Genomic DNA, 24,473 nt, shown 5'->3' with positions numbered 1-24,473 from the left:
ACTTGTTGATTTTAGCCATTCTGACTGGTGTGAGGTGATATCTCATTGTGGTTTTGATTTGTATTTCCCTGATGCCGAGTGATATGGAGCACTTTTTCATGTGTCTGTTGGCCATCTGGATGTCTTCTTTGCAGAAATGTCTGTTCATGTCTTCTGCCCATTTCTTGATTGGATTATTTGTTCTTTGGGTGTTGAGTTTGCTAAGTTCTTTATAGATTCTGGACACTAGTCCTTTATCTGATATGTCGTTTGCAAATATCTTCTCCCATTCTGTCAGTTGTCTTTTGATTTTGTTAACTGTTTCCTTTGCTGTGCAAAAGCTTTTGATCTTGATGAAATCCCAGTAGTTCATTTTTGCCCTTGCTTCCCTTGCCTTTTGCGTTGTTCCTAGGGAGGGCTGCAAGGTTGGTTCAACATCCGCAAATCAGTCAATGTGATACAACACATCAATAAAAGTAAGAACAAGAACCATATGATACTCTCAATAGATGCTGAAAAAGCATTTGACAAAGTACAACATCCCTTCCTGATCAAAACTCTTCAAAGTGTAGGGATAGAGGGCACATACCTCAATATCATCAAAGCCATCTATGAAAAACCCACCGCAAATATCATTCTCAATGGAGAAAAACTGAAAGCTTTTCCGCTAAGGTCAGGAACACGGCAGGGATGTCCATTATCACCACTGCTATTCAACATCGTACTAGAGGTCCTAGCCTCAGCAATCAGACAACAAAAGGAAATTAAAGGCATCCAAATCGGCAAAGAAGAAGTCAAATTATCACTCTTCGCAGATGATATGGTACTATATGTGGAAAACCCAAAAGACTGCACTCCAAAACTGCTAGAACTTATACAGGAATTCAGTAAAGTGTCAGGATATAAAATCAATGCACAGAAATCAGTTGCATTTCTCTACACCAACAGCAAGACAGAAGAAAGAGATATTAAGGAGTCAATCCCATTTACAATTGCATCCAAAACCATAAGATGCCTTTAGTAGTTTTTAAACATACCTTTAAAAAATTATCAGATTGTTTTATTTTCTGCAGTCCTTAGGATATAACCCTATTGTTTAGTGTGTCTGATGATTCTTGTTCAAGGTGGATGGTTTTCTTACGTATTTTATAATTCTATACTGTAAAATCACCTTTAGTGAGGCTTCAGTTAGAGGAATCTTGTGTGCCCCGGGAGAAGTGTGTGCCTCTCCACAGTGGCTTTATGTTTGTTTCTGACAGTGTTCCTACAGACATCATTGTGATGTTCTTTACAGAGTCTCTGCATATTGCACCACAACTTCTGTCATGGCATACATTTTTCCTACGAGAAAGCAGAAAGTATTTTTCCTACGACAGGGTGAAATGGACTTCCCTGATTTGTGTCTCTGCTATTTGGCAACTGTTTTTTTCTTGTTTAAGTTCTGTCTAAAGATGCAGTCCTTGGAAAATCTTAACTGTGGGAGTCTCAAGTCAACTCTCTGTCATAGGTGTCCGAGATATCTCAGATTGCATGCAAGTGCAGAAGCTCAGCACCCAGATAACTGAAGCTGACTTGTGTCCCCAAGGAAGCTGCAGGTTTCAGTTCTCTTTTCTTTTCTTGTATCTGAGTATTTCAATTTATTTTCCTGTAGATTCAGCTATTCTTTTAGACTAAAGCTTGCTTTATTTTATCCAGCAGAAATGTCTAAGTACTTGTGGTCAAGGAGTTTCAAGTTTTCCAGTCAGCCAAAATAGCAGAACCAGAAAATATTTTTTATATATTGTAGCATTCATACAAATGAATAAAATGCCAATTTTATAAGTGGGCAAAAGATATAACTAGAGAATTTATAAAAGTGGAACTACAAATGTCCAGGAAACAATTGAAAAGGTAAAAAATAATACAAATTAAAATGATGAGATAGAATCTTGGCTCATCAAAGTAAAAAATATTTTTAAAGGAAAGGACAAGAATCTTAATGGCACAATGAACTGAGCTATACTGTTACCCATTAAATGGAAATATCAATGAGTTATTTGAAAATAGTTTGCTTTAAGAGCCTTATAAAAATTTCTTTCCCCCAAGCCAGTATTTACACATCTAGAAATCCATCTTAAGGAAATAATTCAAAGTGTAAACAATCAGTGTTTCATATTCAGGAAAAAAAATGGATATTTTTAAATGTGTATAACCTTTCTTTAAATCAAAGTTATTTTTATTTCACTATAGTCTTCAGACAAAGATTGCTAGAAGTCATGTAAAGGCTTAAAAACTAACATTATTTGGGAATGGTCACAGGATATCCAATGGACACACCTGTTAGGTGGATGCTGGACCCTCTACATCAGACCAGGCTGAGAAAGAGTGGTATGGGAACAAATATCTGAAAAATATTTAGTCACCATTTAAGACTCAGCTACCATCTCCCTACGTATTGTAAACACTTTCTCATGTCCCCAGACTGAATGTGGGACTCTGTGGTATGCTCCCTATAAAAATCTGCTTACTTTTGTCACTGGGCTGGTTATACTCCTTTGCCCTCTGCACCAGCTGGGAGTTCCTTTGGATCTCAGTCACCATGTGCCCTTTACTTCTATAGTTAGTATCATGTGGGGGACAGCAAAGGAGTTCAATAAATATCTTTAGAATGAATGAATGAAACTCATGGTAACTGTTCCTTTCATAAATCTTGGATACGACAGTTTACAACAGACCTTGCACCTTCCAGAGCAATAATGCAAGAGCTCACATATTACGATTTCTTTGGTGGCAACTTCCCCAACTCCCAGCACTGACAGAAACTAGTTTGCTGTAGGCCCAGATGCATGTGGGTCAGGAGTCTTGCTGCCAAGATCAAAAGCAGACAGTTGGGAGCATTTGTACACTGCCTTTGGACTCTGGAAAGTGTCACTGATATTCCCCAGGAAACTTGTGAAACCTCCTGTTTATAAAGGTTCCTCCATCTGTTATACTTTCCCTCCTCCTGCTCTTGGTAACACGGATGTTTGCATTCCACAGGGATTCCTGTCACTAAAACGTCTGTTTTCTCCTGCTAAAACCATCCTCATCAGCCAGAGCCTAGACCCTGGCTCTCAAGGAGAGATCCTGGTCCAAGGCACCATCCTTCTCATGCTGGACTGCAGCAAGTGCCTCCAGACCTCAGTGTCTATACTCTCCTAATGTATTGTCTACTCTGAAGTCAGACAAATCTTCTGAAAATAGACTCTGACCATGTTAGATGGTATAAATTCACCAGCGTTTCCTCATAGCCTCAAGGACAAAGGCCCAAATTATTAGAATGACCTGGCATATGGCCCTGGCTTACCAAGGCTTACCTTCAAACTGTTATCATCACACTCCCAACACTGTAACCTCATCAAATTCTTTGTTCCATACCCTTTCCCTTCCAAACCTACATCCTTGTCCACACTGTTTCCTCTACTTGGGGTCTATTTCCCCCTTGCCTGGAGAATGCCGATTTTTACTTTGAAAAACTGCCCAGATGCCATCCCTCTGTAAAATCTTCCTTGACTCCTTCAGGAAGAATCACCTCTGTGCTCCTATAGCAATTGTGCAGAACACTTTTAAAAGAGTTTCTTTAAAACATTTGTCTTGCCCATGAGTCTGCTATTTATCTCAGGAATATCTCTTTTAGCTAGGATCTCATGCCATTCCCACTGCCCAGGTTCATCTCTCACCTGGACTATTGTAATAGCAGCTTTGTGGGTTTCCCTGTCTCTGGCTCTGTCCCACTAATGTAACTTCCACACTGTAATGAGGGAACATTCTAAACTCCGTGTGTGAACTTAAATATTTGGTTGGACCCCTAATACTTTCTAGGATAAGGCCTAAATTCCTTAGTATGTATTCCAAAACACAAAGACTGTAAGGTCTGGGGTCTGTCCTTCTCATAAAGTAGAGAGAGCTCTTATAGCCTATGGCTTCATATCAGTGGTCAACTGCTGTGGTTTATTGTGTCAGGAGTTGCTTTGGGACTATTCTTGTTTCCTGGTTCTTGGTCCCTAGTCTCACCTGAACAGCTGCTGTGAGGCCCCTATGGGCAGCACTGGGCAAGGACAATGAGCCTTGCTCAACTAGAACTCCTCAGGTTGCATTGATGGATGTGATCCTGCCTAGAGCCATCAGGGACCCACACTGCGGGGCCAAGATGGGGGCAGGAGCCCAGTTCCTTACCAGAGGGGCCACAGCTGCGGCTTGAGTTCTGATTTGCAAGTTTTTTAAACTCCATGAGCTCTGCATGGTCTTTCTCATACGTTCTCTTCAGATTCTCCACATACTGCATCATTACCTCTGTTGCCTTTGACATGCGCTTTTCCTGCAGGAAAGGAGAGCGTGAGCACACAGGGCAATTGGAGGAAAGGCTTGTTGGCACTTGTTTGCTCTGAGCTAACCTGTGGGCTGGAAGAATTAAAAGGACACAATTAAAAGATGCAGCTCTGCCCTCTAAGGGTTTGCTGTCTGTGATGTGAGCTGAGGGAGGGGGATTCAGGCACTTGCTCTCACGGAGGACAAGAATAAGCACAGCCACAATGCCTCAGGAGATGAGAGGTAGGAAAGTCCTCTATGTTGAGAGAATGGGTCAGGGAAGCTTCCTGGAGGTAGCCACTTCCCTTGAGCTCTCCCTTTGTTGCTTCTCCAGTCAGAGTGACTTCCTGGGTGTGCTGCTGAGTCAGGTGCCCTTTCCCCAGAAGAACACAGGGGTGGGACCGCCCAGTGGCTTGTTCTTCCTTCATTCGACAAGAACTGCTCTAGGCTCTGTCCCAGGAACACCCTGCTGATGTAACCAGTGCAGCATAACAGGTGAGCACCGTCCTAGCAGCAGTGATAATAACATCTAGGCGCTTAGCAAATATTATGGTAAGCCAATATAACAGACGCTATCATCATCTGCATTGGCTGGAGAAATTGGAACACAGAGAGCTCAATAAATGGCCTGAGGTCACACAGTGAATCCTGATGGAGCCAAGATTGGGCTTAGGCAGTCTGATCTCATGACACCATCCTGGATCAGGGTGGTGCCCTGTGTGTTTCAGGACTTCAAAGTGGCTAAGAGGGAGCAAAACCTGGGTCTGCATCCCAGCGGTGCCACACACTAGTGCTATTACCTTTCTGAAGTTTCGTGTCTTTGTGGGGAAAAGATATTTGCAGAGTTGCTGGGAGGATTAAATGAAACAAAGCAGTTTTTCCTAAAAGCATATTTGCCAAATACTAGTTCCATGGAAGTTGAATAGGTATTTTGTGGTTCTTCAGTCAGATACGTTTAGGAAACATACATACAGGTAGTTTTAAATAGGCTTCTTCGCTATAGGTGTTCTCAAAGCCTTGATGGTACCAATATGTGTCAGAAATTTCCAAGAAAAGAAGGTAGTAGGCAGCAATTTGCAAACTTACATGTTCACAGAAAGCCTTTCCCAAGGAACACCTCAAGGGTTTAGAGGTCCACCAAAAATACCTTAATAAAACACAATAATGTACACAGGATGTCTGGCACAGAGGAAGCCGTCAGTAAGTGGGATCTCTAGTTGTCATTGCTTACATTACATTCGTGCTCTAGTTACTGTGGGCAGAGCTGAGCTAGTCAGATGGCTGGGAGCTGAAGAGGCTCACCTGGCGGACGGCCCCCACCATCTCAGCTCGGCTGGAGAGGCGTGCAGCCAAGCGGTGCAAGACAGCAATATCCTCCAGCAGCTTCTGGTAGGTCTCTCGGTGCTCACAGTGGTGCCATAGTGAAGCTGAGGACTGGGAAGTGAGAAGGAACATCAGCTGGGGTCCATACCAAGACTTGACTTGAGCTGTCACAAGACAAGCCCTGGTCCTCATCCTGGCTGAAAAGAGTGGCCTCTGTAGGGTCTGGGCTATACCTTCTGGGGATTGAAAAGCCCAGTGTGGATACTCTATACCTGACTGACATGAAAGAAGAGAATCACATCCAGGTCTCTAGTTCCTAAGGAGCTCCTTTTGCCATCCCAGGTCACCCAGCCTACTCTTGAGAAGCTTCCAAGGACTCAGAGGCCTTATTCACAGCCCCCAAGGTAACCAGGCCTTCAGGTCTCTGCCTTAGTTCCTCCAAGCTCTCTGAGGAAGACTCTCCCTGGCTCAGAGCCTTGGCCTGATTTCTCATGTCAGGATACTCTACTTGTTGACTGAGTAAATCAGGACACCTGGCATAGCCCTCGGAGACAGTCAAGGATTCCCCCATCAGGATCCACAATTACCGTGATGGAAGCTTTGAAGTTTTCCAGTTCCTTCTCTGTGTTCTCCTCTGTTAGGTTGCGTTCCCTTTCAGCCTGGTTAATTCTAGATTCCAGAGTGTAGCTGTCATTTCTAAAGGCCAAGGACAGTTGTACAAACACATTCTGTTGGGAACAAGAGTGTAGGAGAGATGCTAGGAGGAATTATTACAGGGAACAAGGTCACAGGTGTGTTTCTTGCATGAGCGTTTTACATCAGCTCCTGGAGCCAGTCACCAAAACAGCTGCATACAAGTGAAATTCTCCTTTCATAGTAAACTGCACAAAAGATGATGAAATAGTAACCTGAGGTCCATGCTAGGTCCTTTCCAGAACCAGAAGACCAAATGCATTTTACTGAAAAACAGTAAATTTACTTACATTTTACTGAAAAAGAATAACACTTTGCCTTTTCTTGTTATTTTCAAGAAAATAACATCCTGTATTTAGGTTTAGGTAAACTCAGCCCAACATAGCTGATTGTGAAGCAGTTTCGATTCATGCTAGGATTTCTTACACATGAGTTTTGGAGGTTTTGCATGGAACCACTGTATTTAAAGAAACTCCATTTAAAATATAAGCACTGTTGACTTAAAGCAAATTTCAACCAGCATCTTGTCTGAGTATTATAAATCCTGCACAGAAAGCAGCTTTAAGAAGCTGCCAGGATATTAAAGACATCGAGGTATGATTCTGTTAGGAGAAGTTTTCTGGAACAAATATTCCATGCCAAAAATACGGGATGCATGAATGAAACTTTGCAAGGTGGACTGAGCAAACATGAAACTCCTGGCATGATAGGAAACTACCGGGGAGGAGAAATAAACAGATGGACTCTACACAGGAAGAAGCAATGGCTTTCATTTTTACTCCATTCGTTTGCCCTGAGTCAAGTGGTAGAAGATTTACACCCTTGGGGTGAGCTAACACTGTCTGATCTTCTGAGTTCATGTAATATGGCCTACAGTGGGTAGACATCTTCAGACAGAACTAAAGGCCTTGAACTGACCCAATAACAACAATGATGGCAACCCTGGAAGCTACTCCTCATTAAGCATGTACAAATATGCTAGCACTGCTATGAGTTCTGTGCACCTTGACTCATTTACTCCGCAAAAAGCATTTGCAATAGGAACTGTTGTGGTCACTTTGTGGGTAAAGAGACTGAGACCAGAAGGGTCATTAACTTGTTCAAGGTGACATGAAGTAGTAGAACCAGGATTCAAATATTACACTACTTGATTTCAAAGCCTGTGCTGTTGTTACCATGCTGAACACTAATTGTGTCAGTACACACCGGCAGATAGAAGCTGGTCATTAAACAAACTGCCCATAGCCCATCTTCACCGGTGTCAGTGGGTGGGGATTTTCTGTCCTACCCAAGCCTCAGTCCAGTCAAGTTTATCAATAATGTTCAATGTTTATTTTTTCTATACCTGAGTTGTCCCCTTCATGGCAGTGTGATATAGAGAGAGTCCTGTATTTAGTTAGAATATTTGGGTCTAAATGTTGGTTCTGCTAAGCACTGGGTCTGGGACCTTGGGTAAATTATTTCATCACTTGATTTCGTCCTTTGTTCTAATTCCTGCTCTACCAACTTCACTGAGCTGATTGGAGGATCTGTTGAAAGGATGGATGTGAGTGTGTGATGAACTAAGTGCAATATCTGTGTACAAGGTAATTGTTACTGTCTCTGGGAGACATTTCACATTGTGTGTCTTCCTCTACTTGTCCAGTCCACTGGGTCTCAGAAAGGGAATATTCATCTTCTTATGGTCAGTGGCAAACAATGCTACAAAGACTTTTAAAACCTTTTAACCTCCCAACCTGGAGTAAAAGATTCTGGACTCATTCAGGTTCTTACCCTCTTCCTTCTATCAACTCCAACCTAATTTCTTAGAAACAAACTAGGTGCTGGCATCAGAGGTCCTCACTACCTTACCACCTCACCTGGGATGCACTGTCTGTGTCCATCTCCCCTACCCCTTCACCAGAATGAAATGCAGAGAAGTTCCTCTCAGCTCACCCACCAACCCCATTGGGATAGCATCTCTACAGAGACAAGGAGGCCCCAAGGGGAGTAAAGGAGGAATCAGGGAAGGCTGATGAGCTGACAGCACAGCTTCCCACCTTGGCTGAGCTACCTTCCTTGTGTCTGGAACCCTCAGAAGGGAAGTACCTTCTTCCTCTGGACCAAAGTTTAAAACGTGAAATCTGACCATCTGTGATTAATTTTGAAATAAATTTGGTTCAATTCTGCAGCCTCTCAGTAACTTTGCATTTCTAAGTCATATTTTTAAAGAGCATAAACCATTCTTGAAGAAGTGTAGAATTTCCAGCTACCTTCTCATTTCTGACCAAATTTGCCAGAATCTTCCATCACCTGGGGTGGGAGTCTCAGCATTTCAGTAGGGCTGATCACAATTTCCATATTATCCCACAATCACACATTCTCATTTTTGTACAAAATTGTCAGGGGCAGAGGCTAGAAAATGGAATGTTTTCGATAAACCCAGTCAAGCTTAGGCACTAAATTTCATAAAGCACTGGAATCACTTACCTCAACTTCCTTTTCGGTGAGTGGAGGGGCACTGTGAAAAAGAAAAGACATGCAAATGAACTATATCCAACCTATGAAATAAAACCAAAAAGTGACTTTGAACAACCAGCAGACCATGTCTTTCCAGGAATGTAGTAAGAAGAATTGGTGAGTTGGAAAAGATGCAGGGTACCCTTTGTGTGAGCTCTGTAATCATAAGACATTTGCCCAGATATGGACTCTTACAGAGGAAGGGTGGTAGAAAATATTAGATCTTGGCATCAGTCCTCCATCAGCACCCACTACTCTCTGTGACTTCAGATAAGTTATTTAAATTTGCTCATCTGTAAAATGGGAATAATATCTACCTTGCAGGAACATTATAAATATGTATACACACGTATATATAGATATATGTGTATATATTCACACATATATGACACACATGTGTTTATGTATGCATACATGTGTAAATGTGTGTGTGTGTATACATGACATCCACACTGAGTAGGCATTCAGGTGATGCTAGCTGCTGTTATAACTAACTCACGGGCTTATTGTGAGGACTTAGTAAGAGAATGCATGTGCTACATACTTCATAAACTGTACACATCTGAGTAGTCTTCATAATTTTTTCAGGCCTACCCTGGTCTGTAAAGCCTGACCCTTCTGTCTCTGAGAGTTATGACAAGAGTGCATTTGGGTCAGAGAATACAAGGTAGGAAAAGGTGCCCAGAGTCCTTCTCTACAGTGAGAACCCCCTCTGATGGTTGGAATTAGAGACCAGGCAAGAAAGTCCCAGCCCCTACACAGGGATCACTCTGAGAGGTTCCTCTTCATGTGCAATGCGCACATTTAGCAGTCCTTTTTTCTGCATGCTCACTCTGCCTCTGCTGCTCTTGCTGTTGACTAAAGCTAGTCCTGTTCTGAAACCCAGACAATGTAAATAATGCACAGGCCCTTTCCTGTGCTGGGGTGGAAGGACTGGGAGGGGTCCTACCAGCGTCATAGGACTTGGCAACAGAGCACGCCATCGATAAGATTCTCAGGAAACACAGCTTCCTCCTTTTGACGGGTGTGAAGGGACCCCAAGAGCAAAGGTAGGGGTCAGTTATCTCTGCAAGGGGCTGGTTCTCACCCCTGACAAAGGACTGTGAGAGCCTTCCTGTGAGGATGAGGCAACAAGACCCCATGGTCATCAAGTCAGCAGAGTACAGAGCATGGAACAAACAACTGCAAAGATGTTTGATGCTGTATTACAATGCTTGTCACAACCCCACCCATCAGGCGCTTTCCTCTGTGGGCCAGCCAACATAATCTTGATTGTCATATAGAGCACATATTGCTTTAAACGAATTTATCAGATGTTGCTCAGCTTGCCTTTGACTCCTGGCTTTATTTGGATAGTACATGAAATATACATATTTTCATTATTAACCAAACTTACTATTTTGATAATTCAGTTTCTGCTTTTCTTCTATAGAACACATTTTTTTTTTTTTCAAAATGTGCAAAGAAAGCCCTGAGGACTCAAGGAGGTGTGATTTAAGTTAAAAAAAAAAAAAAAAAAAAAAAAAAAAGGCCACATAACATGGTCAGCTCCTGATACAGAAAGCGCTTTTTTTTTTTTTTTGCCTATTTTTAAAAAATTTCTTTTCAGCGTAACAGTATTCATGTTTTTGCCCTCTCTAATACCCACCACCTGGTTCCCCCAACCTCCCACCCCCTACCCCTTCAAAACCCTCAGATTGTTTTTCAGAGTCCATAGTCTCTCATGTCCATATTCTCCCCTTCCAATTTCCCTCAACTCCCTTCTCCTCTCCGTCTCCCCTTGTCCTCCATGCTATTTGTTATGTTCCACAAATAAGTGAAACCATATGATAATTGACTCTCTCTGCTTGACTTATTTCACTCAGCATAATCTCTTGCAGTCCCGTCCATGTTGCTACAAAAGTTGGGTATTCATCCTTTCTGATGGAGGCATAATACTCCATAGAGTATATGGACCACATCTTCCTGATCCACTTGTCCATTGAAGGGCATCTTGGTTCTTTCCACAGTTTGGCGACCATGGCCATTGCTGCTATAAACATTGGGGTACAGATGGCCCTTCCTTTCACTACATCTGTATCTTTGGGGTAAATACCCAGTAGTGCAATGGCAGGGTCATAGGGAAGCTCTATTTTTCATTTCTTGAGGAATCTCCACACTGTTCTCCAAAGCGGTTGCACCAACTTGCATTCCCACCAACAGTGTAAGAGGGTTCCCCTTTTTCCACATCCTCTCCAACACATGTTGTTTCCTGTCTTGCTAATTTTGGCCATTCTAACTGGTGTAAGGTGATATCTCAATGTGGTTTTAATTTGAATCTCCCTGATGGCTAGTGATAATGAACATTTTTCATGTGTTTGATAGCCATTTGTATGCCTTCATTGGAGAAGTATCTGTTCATATCTTCTGTCCATTTTTTAATATGATTGTCTGTTTTGTGTGTGTTGAGTTTGAGAAGTTCTTTGTAGATCCTGGATATCAGCCTTTTGTCTGTACTGTTATTTGCAAATATCTTCTCCCATTCCATGGGTTGCCTCTTTGTTTTGTTGACTGTTTCCTTTGCTGTGCAGAAGCTTTTGATCTTGATGAAGTCCCAAAAGTTTATTTTCGCTTTTGTTTCCTTTGCCTTTGGAGACATATCTTGAAAGAAGTTGCTGTGGCTGATATCGAAGAGGTTACTGCCTATGTTCTCCTCTAGGATTCTGATGGATTCCTGTCTCACGCTGAGGTCTTTTATCCATTTTGAGTTTATCTTTGTGTACAGTGTAAGAGAATGATTGAGTTTCATTCTTCTACATGTAGCTGTCCAATTTTCCCAGCACTATTTATTGAAGAGACTGTCTTTATTCCACTGTATATTTTTTCCTGTTTTGTCAAAGATTATTTGCCTATAGAGTTGAGGGTCCATATCTGGGCTCTCTACTCTGTTCCACTGATCTATGTGTCTGTTTTTATGCCAGTACCATGCTGTCTTGGTGATCACGTGATTCTTTATATGGAAAACCCAAAAGACTCCACCCCCAAACTACTAGAACTCATACAGCAATTCAGCAATGTGGCAGGATACAAAGTCAATGTACAGAAATCAGTGGCTTTCTTATATACTAACAATGAAAATACAGAAAGGGAAATTAGAGAATCGATTCCATTTACTATAGCACCAAGAACCATACGATACCTGGGAAAAAACCTAACCAAAGAGGTAAAAGATCTGTACTTGAGGAACTACAGAACACTCATGAAAGAAATTGAAGAAGACACAAAAAGATGGAAGACCATTCCATGCTCTTGGATCGGAAGAGTAAACATTGTTAAAATGTCTATACTGCCTAGAGCAATCTATACTTTTAATGCCATTCCGATCAAAATTCCACCGGTATTTTTCAAAAAGCTGGAGCAAATAATCCTAAAATTTGTATGGAATCAGAAGAGACCCCGAATCGCTAAGGAAATGTTGAAAAACAAAAACAAAACTGGGGGCAGCACGTTACCGTATTTCAAGCTTTACTACAAAGCTGTGATCACCAAGACAGAGAGCTCTATCTTATGAACTGGTATAGACAGCTAGGGGGCAGAGCCATGGGCCTTCGAAAAAGAAGGAAGCCCAGCAGGTTTTGTAAAATGAGATTATTTGGGATGGCAATGCCTGCCTCAGAATTTAAACTCCCTTAAGTAGAATCTAAACTCCCTTAGAATAAAATCAGGATTTTTTTTTTTTACCTCAATTTCCACTCTTTATTTTTTATATATTTTTTTATTTTTATAAACATATATTTTTATCCCCAGGGGTGCTGTGAAGTGTGTAAAATCAGGATCTTTTGTGAACCAGCCTCTACCAGACTTTCCTTTTCCTATTCTCCATTGACCACTCTGCTCCTCACACTCACTTCAATGTGGTCCCAGAGGCTTTGCATTTACTGTTCGTTCCTCTTTTTTTAATCCCCATTTTCTTTCATAATAGCTTTATTTGAAATATAATCCACATACCACAAAATTTACCCTTTTATAATTTATAATTCAATAATTTTTAATATATTCACAGAGTTATACAACCATCAATCACTATGGTTAATTTTAAAACTTTTCATCATCCTCATCCTCAAAAGAAACTCTGTACCCATTAGTGATCCATCTCCCCTAGCCCCATTCCCAGCCAAGGCAATACTAATCTCCTTTCTCACTCCATGGATGTCCCTATTCTGGAAATTTCATAAAAATGGAATCACACAACATGTTGCTTTTTGTGGCTGGCTTCCTTCATTTAGCATAATATTTTTAAGATTCATCCATGTAGTAGCATATAGCAATACTTCATTTTTATCGCTGAATAATATTCCATTATATGGATATATCACAATTTACCTATCTAGTCATTGGACATTTGGGATATTTCCACTTTCTGACCAATATGAAAAACACTGTGACTGAACATTTGTGTATAAGTTTTTGTGTAGACACATGTTTTCATTTCTCTTTGTTATACACCAAGGAGTAGAATTGCTGGGCCATATGGTAACTTTATATTCAACTTTTTGAAGAATTGCCACACTGTTATTCCAAAGTGGCTGCACCCTTTTACCAAGAACTCTGGTTTCTTCACATCCTCACCAATACTTAGTTATTATCCACCTTTTTTATTATAGCCATTCTAGAAGATATGAAATTGTATCTCATTAACATTTTGATTTGCATTTCCCTAAAGATTGATGTTGCACATCCTTTTAATGCTTACTGACCCCTCATATATATCCTTTGAAGAAATGTCTACTTAAATCCTTTATCCTTAAAAAATTAGTTATCTTTTTATTGAATTAGAGAGTTCCAGATATATTCTGGAAATAAATCCCTTATCAAATGCATGATTTGCAAATATTTTCTCACATTCTGTGGGTTGTCATTTCACTTTCTTAGTGGTATTATTTGCATCAAAAAACTTTTGTTTTGATGAAATACTATTCATCTATTTTTTTTCCTCTAATTGCTTGTACTTTTAGTGTCATATCTAAGAAACTACGGACTAACCCAAAGTATTGAAGATTTGTTTTTATGTTGTCTTCTAAGAGTTTGATAGCACTAGCTCTATATTTTGCTCTATGGTCCATTTTGAGTCAATTTTTATGTATTGTGTGAGGCCCCTTTGGGTCACTACATTTGTATCTTTACTCTTTTGCATCAAGTCATCCACACTATTTGTTGAAATTACTGTGCTTTTTGTCTGGAAATGTCTTCACCAAAATCTTTGCATGGATGACTTCATTTTGTCATTTGCATGTCTCATATTAATTACTACTTTATCATAGAGGCCTTCCTTGACCCTCTACCCAATGTTCCATCCCTATGTTATTCTCTGTATGTGACTATCTTATGGTCTTCTTCGCAGTTTTGCTGTCTGGAACTGTACATTTAGTTACTTGAATATTATTTGTCTCTCTGCCTAGAATGTAAGTGCCCTAATAACAGGGACTGTGTCTGTTTGTTCTCCATTCTAATGTCTGGCACATAATAGGCACTCCAATGACTACTTATTGATTAAGTGCCTATTTATTGCTCCTATTGGTTTTTGATCCCCAATGTGGGACTTGATCCCAGAGCCCTGGGATCATGATCCGAGTTGAAGGCAGATGCCTAACTGACTGAGCCACCCAGGCATCACCAGACCTGATTTTTCTACTGAATTTATTCAATTTGCTGACTCTCTGAGCTCCTTCTTGGTATGGTCCAGTCCCAATTCACATAGCCCACATAGATCATGAAACCAAATCCTTCATATTAAAACTCATATTAAAACTTCATATTAAAACTCATGGGGAAATTAAATTTCCCCATATTTTTTCTAAGTGAAGGATTCTTGAAATTCTGGCTTCCCCTTCTGCTGGGCAACTCTTTGCCCATCTATCCCAAGCCCCAAAACAGGAGTAGAGCGTTCTGGGCCCAGCCATGAGCCTAAGCTGCAAATAGCCTTTACTGAGGCCAGGAGGAGGGAGCCTGGTTTAGTGGTTGGAGCAGAGAGTTTGGGGATGGGCAATGTATCTCTCAATGCACGAGAGCCACTGACTACAATCTGAGAGCCTGGATCACAGGTTCAGATGCTGATCTTAATTCATTGACCATGCAGGCCCATGCAGGTCCAATGTGGCCTCAAGGTTTGTAGCTAGTAGCTATTAACTCATAGAAGATAGAACTGCTCAGTTTCCCTCACCCAGGTAAGCTGGGGGAATTTAATTAGCTGGAGGTGAGCTGTAATGACACTAATTATCTTCAGCTTTATTGAGGAAAAAGAAGTCAATAATACTATTCACCAGCCTTGTTCCTTACAGACAAGAGTACCAGTGCTGAGTGCCTGGGTGGCTCGGTGGGTTGGGCCTCTGCCTTCAGCTCAGGTCATGATCTCAGAGTCCTGAGATAGAGTTCCACATCAGGCTCTCTGCTGAGCAGAGAGCCTGCTTCCTTTTCCCTTTCTCTCTCTGCCTGCCTCACTGCCTGCTTGTGATCTCTCTCTGTCAAATAAATAAATAAAATCTATAAAAAAAAAAAAAAAAGAGTACCAGTGCTGGTTTGGGTACTTGTAACAGGCCCCTAGTATAATGGAAAGGCACTGAGTCTGCAACTCAGCCCACCCTGAGTTCAATTCCTGACTCTGTCACTTACTATCATGTTGCTTTGCCTCTTTTCTTTCACTGAAGATAAACAAAATCTTCCTTTTCTGCCTCACTGGGTTGTTACAAACACCAAAAGGCACAGCATATAAACATGCTCTGTAACCTGCAGTGTGCTGCCATGTTTCTCCTTTGGTTTCCTGCCTCTGGACAGCCTCTCTCTCTGCCTTCCCTGAGATGAACTGGCCCCACCCATGCCCTTCCTCAGCTGTGGATGCAACCTGTTTCTTTTTTTAAAATTTGCCTATAATGTATTATAAGGGTACATGTCTGTGATTCATCAGTCTTACAGAATTCACAGCACTCAACATAGCACATACCTTCCCCAATGTCTATCACCCAGACACCCTATCCCTAACATCTCCTCCCCTCCAGCAACCCTCAGTTTGTTTCCTGAGATTAAGAATCTCCTATGTTTTGTCTCCCTCTCTGATTTTATCTTGTTTGATTTTCCCCCTCTTTTCCCCTATGATCCTCTGTCTTGTTTCTCAAATTTTTCATATACATGAGATCAAACCATAATTGTCTTTCTCTGATTGACTTATTTTGCTCAGCATAATACCCTCGAGTTCCATCCATGTCATCGCAAATGACAAGACTTCATTTTTGATGTCTGCATAGTATTCCATTGTGTGTGTGTGTGTGTGTGTGTGTGTGTGTGTGTGTATACACCACATCTTCTTTATCCATTCATCTGTTGATAGACATCTAGGTTCTTTCCATAGTTTGGCTATTGTGGACGTTGCTGCTATAAACATTGAGGTGCTCATGCCCCTTTGGGTCACTACATTTGTAACTTTATGGTGAATATCCAGTAGTGCAATTGCTGGGTCATAGGGTAGCTCTGTTTTCAACTTTTTGAGGAACCTCCATACTGTTTTACAGAGTGGCCACACCAGCTTTCATTCCCAGCAACAATGTAGGAGGAGGGCTCCTCTTTCTCCAGAATGCAACCCGCTTCTGACCTGTTTCTGGCACTTTTCCTGATGCTGGCTTAATTTCTAGGCCCCTCTGAGCATTGCCTGATGTCAGTGTTTTAGGTGATGATAGTGTGCAGTTTGAATATCACATCCCCTGGACAAAACTTGTTTTCCTTTCCCCCAAGTCAGGGAGTTCTGTTACATCTGATTTCTCCTAATGGCCTTTCTCAGGCCCCCAACAATTTAGTCTCCAGGTTACTTGAGCCTGGCAGGATGCCTCAATTGCAGGCACCCACGCAATTCTTATTCCTTAGTGATATCCTCTCTTATCTCCTCCATTCATTTTTCAATCCAGTTATCAAGGGTGTACCATGTGCTGACATGCCTGCTTACACACTGTCTCTTTTAGCTAGTGCAGCATCCTACCAATGACAGCTCACTTATGACCTTTGTTGTGTAGGTGAGGAGGATGATATTTGGCAAGTGAAGTCACTTTCTCCGTGTGTGGAAGAGCCTGGTAGATTTCCCAAGCAATCCTTCTTCGTGTGGTTCCAAATGTTCTACATCTCTGTTTATGCATAAATCAGACCTAGAATCTCTCAGTTATGGGTAAATGATAGATCTCAGACTGAAACCATTTTTCCTGGGCCAAAGTCTACCACCCTCTGCTGCCATGAGCCTCTGGTGATACCTCATGCCCACCTGTGAAACCCATCTGCTGTTTGAGTTAGAAGCACCTTATGTGGCTCTTTATTATTCTTTTTATTTTTTGCTGCATTAGCCCTGTCTGGACCATTAGACTTTGAACATTCTGGGGGCAAAAATCAAGGCCCATGCTGTCCTATGTCCCATCTAGAATCTAACACAGGGCCTACCCAATACAGTGTCTTATGCAACCCATGCCTTCATTTTACCTTCCAGGGAGAGACCTGTGGACCCGCAGTTTGCGCAGCAGCATGTCAGAAATATTAGGCATGACATCCAAGCCAGTCTTTGGTTCTTCTTCCTCAATAGCTGAGGAGAGTTCAGAAGGGAGCCCTGAAAAAAAACAAAGTGCTTAACTTATAAAATGTCTGAAACCACAGTAGCACTGTTGGTAACTTGCTTCAGTTTATAAGAACCTAATTATATGCTAGGGGCTTTATAATTTTTATTTTATCTTCACAATGATCCAGTGAGCTAGAACTTAATCATCCTATTTTACAGATAGGTTAGTCAAGACTCTGCAAGGTAAATAACTTAAAGTCACAAAACTAGTAACTCATTGTCAGATTTCAAATCAATTTCATCTGCTTTAAATTCTAGTTTTTCCCATTGCTCCCCACAGTACCAAGCAGGCTCCCGTGTCTGGGGTTCAGGGTTGGTTTCTGGCAACTGAAAGCTGGTTGCTCTTTAGCTGTAATATTTGGAAAAGTCCCCTCTCTTTGGCAGGCTTCTCAGGAGGCCTGTTGCCCAATTATTCTTTCTCAAATGAACTCAGTGATTCAATCACTGATGTCCTACCTAGAAATCTTGAAATATCCCCATAGATAGAAATAGAAACAGTGTTTTTCCAGGGTAAAGTTAGGGTCATTAGATCTTTTACAGATCCCAGAAATAGATGCCTCTTAGCCAAAAGAACCAATGAACAGCCTTTTTTTTTAATCTCATGAAACTATCCTGGGTGTGTGCTCTGAGAGCAGAAAGAACCAACCAAGTATTCTCCTTCCCATAAATCTTTCTCCGGTTTGAAGACAGCTCTTGTAGCTCTCTAAAGCTTCCCTTCTCCAGGCTTTACCCTTGTTTTTTCATCTGTTCATTATCACCCACTATGGCCTATGCCCTCTAGATATCATTCCCTTCCTGCACACGTTCTGACTGTTGCTGTCCCAGATACGTTCTAACAAGTGCTTAACTCAGGAAGACATGGGCAAATGTCCCTGGCATTGACATTTGTTATTCATGCAGCATAGACTCACTGTACCTTCCTATGGGCTTATGGTACCTTTAGGATTAAAAGCCTCAAATCTCTTTTACTTGGGTGAGATCAGGTATCTTCATCCCATACAATGGTTAGTTTCCATTCACATGCAGGACTTCTAGTCATCCATGTTCTACCATCTCTCATGGGCAGGTTTCCAGTCAGCTCTTTTTCCAGAATTGTACACCAGGCCAGAGATTGGGACTAGAGGTATACTTGTGGTAGCCATCTAAGTGCAGCTAAGATTGGGAGTCATGTGAATTAGAAGTTTCTCCAAAGGAGAACATGCAGAGAGAAGAAGACTTATATAGTTTGGTTCAAGATAAAGATTATTTAAATATTTTGAGCTTTCCAATAACAGAACAGTGTTCAGGAGTTTGCTGGTACTTAAGGTATCCCAGCAAAGTCTGGAGGGCGATCTGTCAGAAATGGGGGTAGTCAGTGATCCTTCTTTGAATATAAGATTGAACTAGATGTTCTCTTAGCTACCAGTCATCTCTTGGGTTCTGTCCTGGCACTTACTGCTCTCTGACTTTTCAGTGTGATAGATGATAAACCTTGTGTTCCCTCTGGTCTTGTTATACCTTTATGTATCCACACTGCACCCAGCAGAGAGATAATTAAGCAGTGGACTCCTGAGAAATCCATATGATTAATTGAACCAAAGAAGAACTAATAATCAAATGAAAGCCATAACAGGGGCTTTTGCCAAGAGAAGTTGCCTAGGTTGAGCCTCCCCTGCCCCACCAAAAAAATAACTAGTGAGGCCTTCTAGCCCTGATAAGATGGCTATCTGAAGGGTGATCCTAGAACTTGTAGATCCTAGAACCAGTTATCCTCCTCATTAAGTCAACAATTACAAAAATTTTTAAACCATAAATATACCAGCAACTCTCAAATATAAGAAAAAGCAATCATCTTTAAAAATAATGGCTAGAGGGCGCCTGGGTGGCTCAGTGGGTTAAGCCGCTGCCTTCGGCTCAGGTCATGATCTCAGGGTCCTGGGATCGAGTCCCACATCGGGCTCTCTGCTCAGCAGGGGGCCTGCTTCCCTTCCTCTCTCTCTGCCTGCTTCTCTGCATACTTGTGATCTCTGTCAAATAAATAAATAAAATCTTTAAAAAAAATAATGGCTAGACAATGATGTGGATGGAACTAGAGGGTATTACGCTAAGCAAAATAAGTCAATCAGAGAAAAACAATTATTATATGATCTCTCTGATATGAGGAATTTAAGAGGTGGGGTGGGGTGTCGTGGTGGGTAGGGAGGGGAAAAAAATGAAACAAGATGGGACCAGGGAGGGAGACAAACCATAAGAGACTCTTAATCTCAAGAAACAAACTGAGGGTTGCTGGGGGGTAGGGGGGAGGGATGGGATGGCTGGGTTATGGACATTGGGGAGGGTATGTGCTATGGTGAGAGCTGTGAATTGGGTAAGACAGATGATTCACAGATCTGTATCCCCAAAGCCAATAATACATTATATGATATGTTAATTTTTAATAAAAAGTTATATGCAGAAAAAAAATAATGGCTAGAGAAAGACAGAACTTGCTAGGAATAAATGTAGAGCTCCCACCCTTGATAGCTCTTTTTTCTTCCCTCAAAGAATCATTACTGAGGAGAAGATGTTAAGAGGAAGAATTCTGGCAAGAGTATAATACCACAGAATGAGAAGGGAAGTAGACTGAGGGGGTGAGCAGGCAGCCTCCACAGGAGATTCAGAAAGTTTCTTCAGAAAGGAAGGATCTCCATGCTACTACAACAATACTCCCAACAAGAGAAAAAACTTCCTGTGCTACTATTTGCTTTTCTTACTGAGTAAGAGGGGAGAGGAAAAGCAGAATGATTGCACAGCATTTTACCAGAGCTGATTATCTCAAACAATATGGAGGGATTTACCAGAATGTAAGACAAAAGAAAAAAAAATAAAACAAGCCCATCCAATAAAGTGTGGGCAGGAGACACATGGAAAGCCCCAGTTGAAGCTGCTCCCTACCCCTGACCACCACTTTTGAAAAATGGCATAGTGGCCAAAATCCTTAGATCTTTTTTTTCCTTTCAAAAATCCAAATTAGATCTTTTTAAAAAAATTTATTTATTTTCAGCATAACAGTATTCATTATTTTTTGCACCACACCCAATGCTCCACGCAATCCGTGCCCTCTATAATACCCACCACCTGGTTTTTGTCTATTTTTCCTTTCCTCTATCTGACAGAGGAGTGAGAATGGCTGCTGGGAATAGTTGAGCCAAGTCTGGAAAATAAACACCTGGGCTGATTGTCTCTATAATTCTACCCTAAATTGGGGAATAATCTATAATCCACTACTACTCGCCTAAAAGCATAAGATATGCCCATACTATAGTGTAATAAATTCATATGTTGGACTATGAACAAAGTTATAGAAAAAAGAGCAGAAACCAATCCTACAAACACCACTACACACAGTTCCATCTGAACTTCCCCTTTCCCTACCACCAAAGCAGGAATAAAGCAAACATAAAATATCCAGTCTTCAGCTAAGCACTGAAGGGAGAACAGGGATCTCAGATAAGGTTGGAAGGAGTCAATGAAAATTGACCTTCACAAATTGTTTAGGTAAAGAGAAAATCCAGGTGAAAATGTCCATATCAAAAAGAAATAAAATGAGAACAATGGCATGGCAACTACATGACAACTGAGAAAGAAAGACTGAAGTTATTTAGAGATTAAATAATGGACCTGTAGTTGAGATACTGGTGAGAAATTTACAGATTGTGGTGTCTTTGAACTAGTGAACAAAAGGAACAATTCATATATACATTTGTACATACACACACACACACGCGCGCGCGCGTATGTATAAAGAAGTGCTTCTCCAACTGCCCTTGTGGAAAGAGTAAGCCATCTACAGGGAGAGGTGGAGGTTGAGGGGAGCTGGAAATCAGCTGGTCTCAGACTTCTCTACAACATTAAATACACTGTAGCATCTACCAAGTTCTGAGGAAAAGAATGACCCCAAATTTAAAACTTTGCAAGCTGTCCTTCAAGAATAAAGATAACATTTTTAAACGTACTAAAATTCAGGAAACAGCACCTTTGAGCCCTTCTAGAAAAACTATTGGATAATAAAATCTAGCTAAACAAAACATAAATCAAAATCACAAACTAGGTAATGGTGAGCCATCGTAAAGGGAATGATGGTCAGCGTAAAATCCTTTTACATATAAGTTTAGGGCTAACTATGGAAATTATATTTACAGAAAGGAACGTAGATGGTAAAGCCTTGACAGTACAAAAAGTATAATTTATCATTTGTATTTGTGGAGATGGAAGGATAGGAAGAAATATGAAGGTGGGAAGAAATGCGGTCACTTTCAGCTTTTTCAGTAGGAAGTCAATAATCCAAATTTAAAACATGGAATGTAAAAAAAGTAACTCAATGACTCCAAACTCTTAATGCATTTCATAATGTATATTTTAAACTTTAAAAAACTAATCTCTGTTTTCTAGAGGAAGAAAATGCCAAAATTCAGCAATTCTTACAGTTTCACTCTGCTTTAATTCAAGTTCAATTAAATTTTCATACTTTTTATCTAAAATAAGTACATCTAGCAATCTAACATAATCTTCTTCCTTCTTCCCTTCCTCCCCCTGTATTTGTGGGAAGAGGGCATTTGTTAGAAGCTATATTTACTTTCTTGCATTTTTCACTCTTATTTAAATATTTTTATAATATGCAAGAGGCATTTTAACAGAATTATTTTAAACATATCTGCTTGTATTAGCTCATTCCAATGAAAGCATTTGTTTCTGGCAATCTCCAAGACTTAGAAAAATAACTTCTGGGGCTTCTGATTAAAGATGCTCTGAGACTCAGGATGACCCCCAAAAGGCCAAAGCTATTGGTTGGGGATAAACTCTCCTCAGATTGATCTTCTCAAGGAGGACTTTTCCCTGCCTGAAATCTGAGGGCTCTGAGCTCAGACTGGGGTAGCTAGAGGGACTCCCCATATCTCTCTCAACCTCCATGTCCAGATATCCAACTACTTCCTAGATGTTGTCACTTGGATCAAGATGATGAAAACAATATCAGCAGCCACTATTATCAAACATCAACTTGTGTTAGCTGTAGTTTCTGTTACAATAGCCTTGCAAGATAAATATTGCTAAGCTAATTTTCTGCATTCTAGGAAACTTAGGCTCAGCTAAGTTAAGTAGATTTCCCAGTGTTGCAGCCAATTGGTAGTAGAACTGGGATGCAAAACTAGGTCTGTCAGACTGTGGCATCCAAGCTGCTCTCCATGAGCATTCAGCATATCCAAATCCAAACCTGATGTCTTTCTCCTCCGGTGAGCTCTTCCTCCTGTTCTCCCCATCCTCATTTATGATGCCATCACCCACCTTGGCCATCCAGACACACATTTGGTGGTCTTTCTGGTCTTCCCCTCTACCCTGTCTCCTCATCAAGTCCTGGCAAGCTGACGTCCAGAGAGCTCTCAAACCTGTCATTCACATGCCCCTCCTGTCCATCTCAATCTACAGTCTTATCACCTCTCACCATGCTGTTTCCATACCCTTTTTACCAGTCTCCCTGCCTCCAGCCTATCCCATTTCAGGCCAGCTTTCATAATTTGTCAAGAAGAATTATTCTCAAATTCAGCTCTGATCCTGATGCTTCCTTATCTGCAGGTTTCTCTGGCTTTCCAAGGGGTCCTGAATGAAGTTCAAACTCATTAACTGTCCCTCAAAGCCTTCACTTCCCCTACTCCCTACTCATACTCCACCCTTCATATTCATCTCTCTAGAACACATGACCCACACTTGGTTTACATAGGATTACTTCTGTTCCTGAAGGATGCCGAGAACTGGAAGATGCATGTGTGTCTTTGCTCCTGCTGTTGCTTCTGTCTCCAGTGCCTTTCTTTTCCTCAGCTCAAAGCAGCTGCTCCTGGAATCCTGCCCTCACTCACCCCTACTGAGCTGGCTGCTTCTTTCCCTGTGTTCCTAGGTACTTTGTATTGTAAAGTCTTTTTTTTAAAATTAATTTATTTATTTGACAGAGATCACAAGTAGATGGAGAGAGAGGCAGGCAGAGAGAGAGAGAGGGAAGCAGGCTCCCTGCTGAGCAGAGAGCCCGATATGGGACTCGATCCCAGGACCCTGAGATCGTGACCTGAGCCAAAGGCAGCGGCTTAAACCACTGAGCCACCCAGGCGCCCTGTATTGTAAAGTCTTGATACAATATATTATAGTGATGTTTTCATCCTTGTGTTTCCTCTCCTAGAAGGTGAAGGTGAACTCATTCATTTATCCAGTATTTATTGAGTGCTTACTATGATTCAGACAATGGGCTAGGAACTAGGGATATAATGCTGAGCAAAATAGACAAGTTACTGTCCTCTGGGAGCTTGTTACCTCATGGGACAGAGATTAATTACATTACATTTAGATCAAACATTTCATTTCATATTGTGATAGATTTTATAAGACAGAAGGATCTGGAGGTACTGGAAAAGTGTTCCCTAGAAAAGTGACATTTGCGCAGAAAAGACTGAATGAGAGTTCATTAGGCAAAGAGGATGAGAGAAAGAACATTCCAGGTTCTGTGTCTGTGCCAAGCCAAGGAGGAGGAGTGGGTTGCTGAAGGAAGGCCAAGATATTGAGAGTGAGGAGAGTGGCCATTGAAAATGTGGGAAAGGGAAGGGGGGTTAATTACACAGGGCCTTGTACATCCTACTAAGGATTTTAGTGCTCATCTTAAGAGCTGAATAAAGGGCCCTGAAGATGCTGAACCAGATGCGTATTTCAGAGATTTCCTCTGGCTGAGTATAGGCAGTGAATTGAGTTGGATGAGGAGGTTAGGAGTGCTGAGAGATGGGATGGACGTTGTTGAGGTAACTGAAGGAACCAGTAATAATGACAGCCAAGACAAGGCCCTCTTCTTGAAGGCAGAGCCTGAGTCTTTTTCACCTCTGCATTCCCAGCATGCAGTCTGGGAACTAGCCCACAATCAGCCTCACATCTTTGGCATGAAATGACCTGCAAATGATTAGGACCCAAACATCCTACAAATGGTCTGTGAAGAAAACTTGTTGGATTGTTGGAAAGACCAGATGCAGCAGGAAAGAGC

The 24,473-nt window shown here is 41.3% G+C and overlaps 1 protein-coding gene across 7 annotated transcripts in view; it reads right to left on the bottom strand.

Moving 5' to 3' along the window:
• IRAG1 (inositol 1,4,5-triphosphate receptor associated 1) overlaps positions 1-24,473 on the bottom strand; it is a 127,787-nt gene that overhangs the window by 24,531 nt on the left and 78,783 nt on the right. For all 7 annotated transcript variants that reach the window (XM_059408246.1, XM_059408254.1, XM_059408270.1 and 4 more), the window contains 5 exons: positions 17,311-17,434; positions 8,791-8,821; positions 6,216-6,356; positions 5,608-5,739; positions 4,174-4,315 (listed from right to left, as the gene is read on the bottom strand). In XM_059408246.1, the coding sequence (XP_059264229.1) occupies positions 4,174-4,315; positions 5,608-5,739; positions 6,216-6,356; positions 8,791-8,821; positions 17,311-17,434 (570 nt within the window). The remainder of the gene's footprint in view (positions 1-4,173; positions 4,316-5,607; positions 5,740-6,215; positions 6,357-8,790; positions 8,822-17,310; positions 17,435-24,473) is intronic.

This window comes from Mustela nigripes, chromosome 1 (assembly GCF_022355385.1).
Source record: "Mustela nigripes isolate SB6536 chromosome 1, MUSNIG.SB6536, whole genome shotgun sequence".
Lineage (NCBI taxonomy): Eukaryota > Metazoa > Chordata > Mammalia > Carnivora > Mustelidae > Mustela > Mustela nigripes.
The sequence above is the reverse complement of the archived record's forward strand: the minus strand, read 5'-3'. Positions and strand labels throughout refer to the sequence as shown.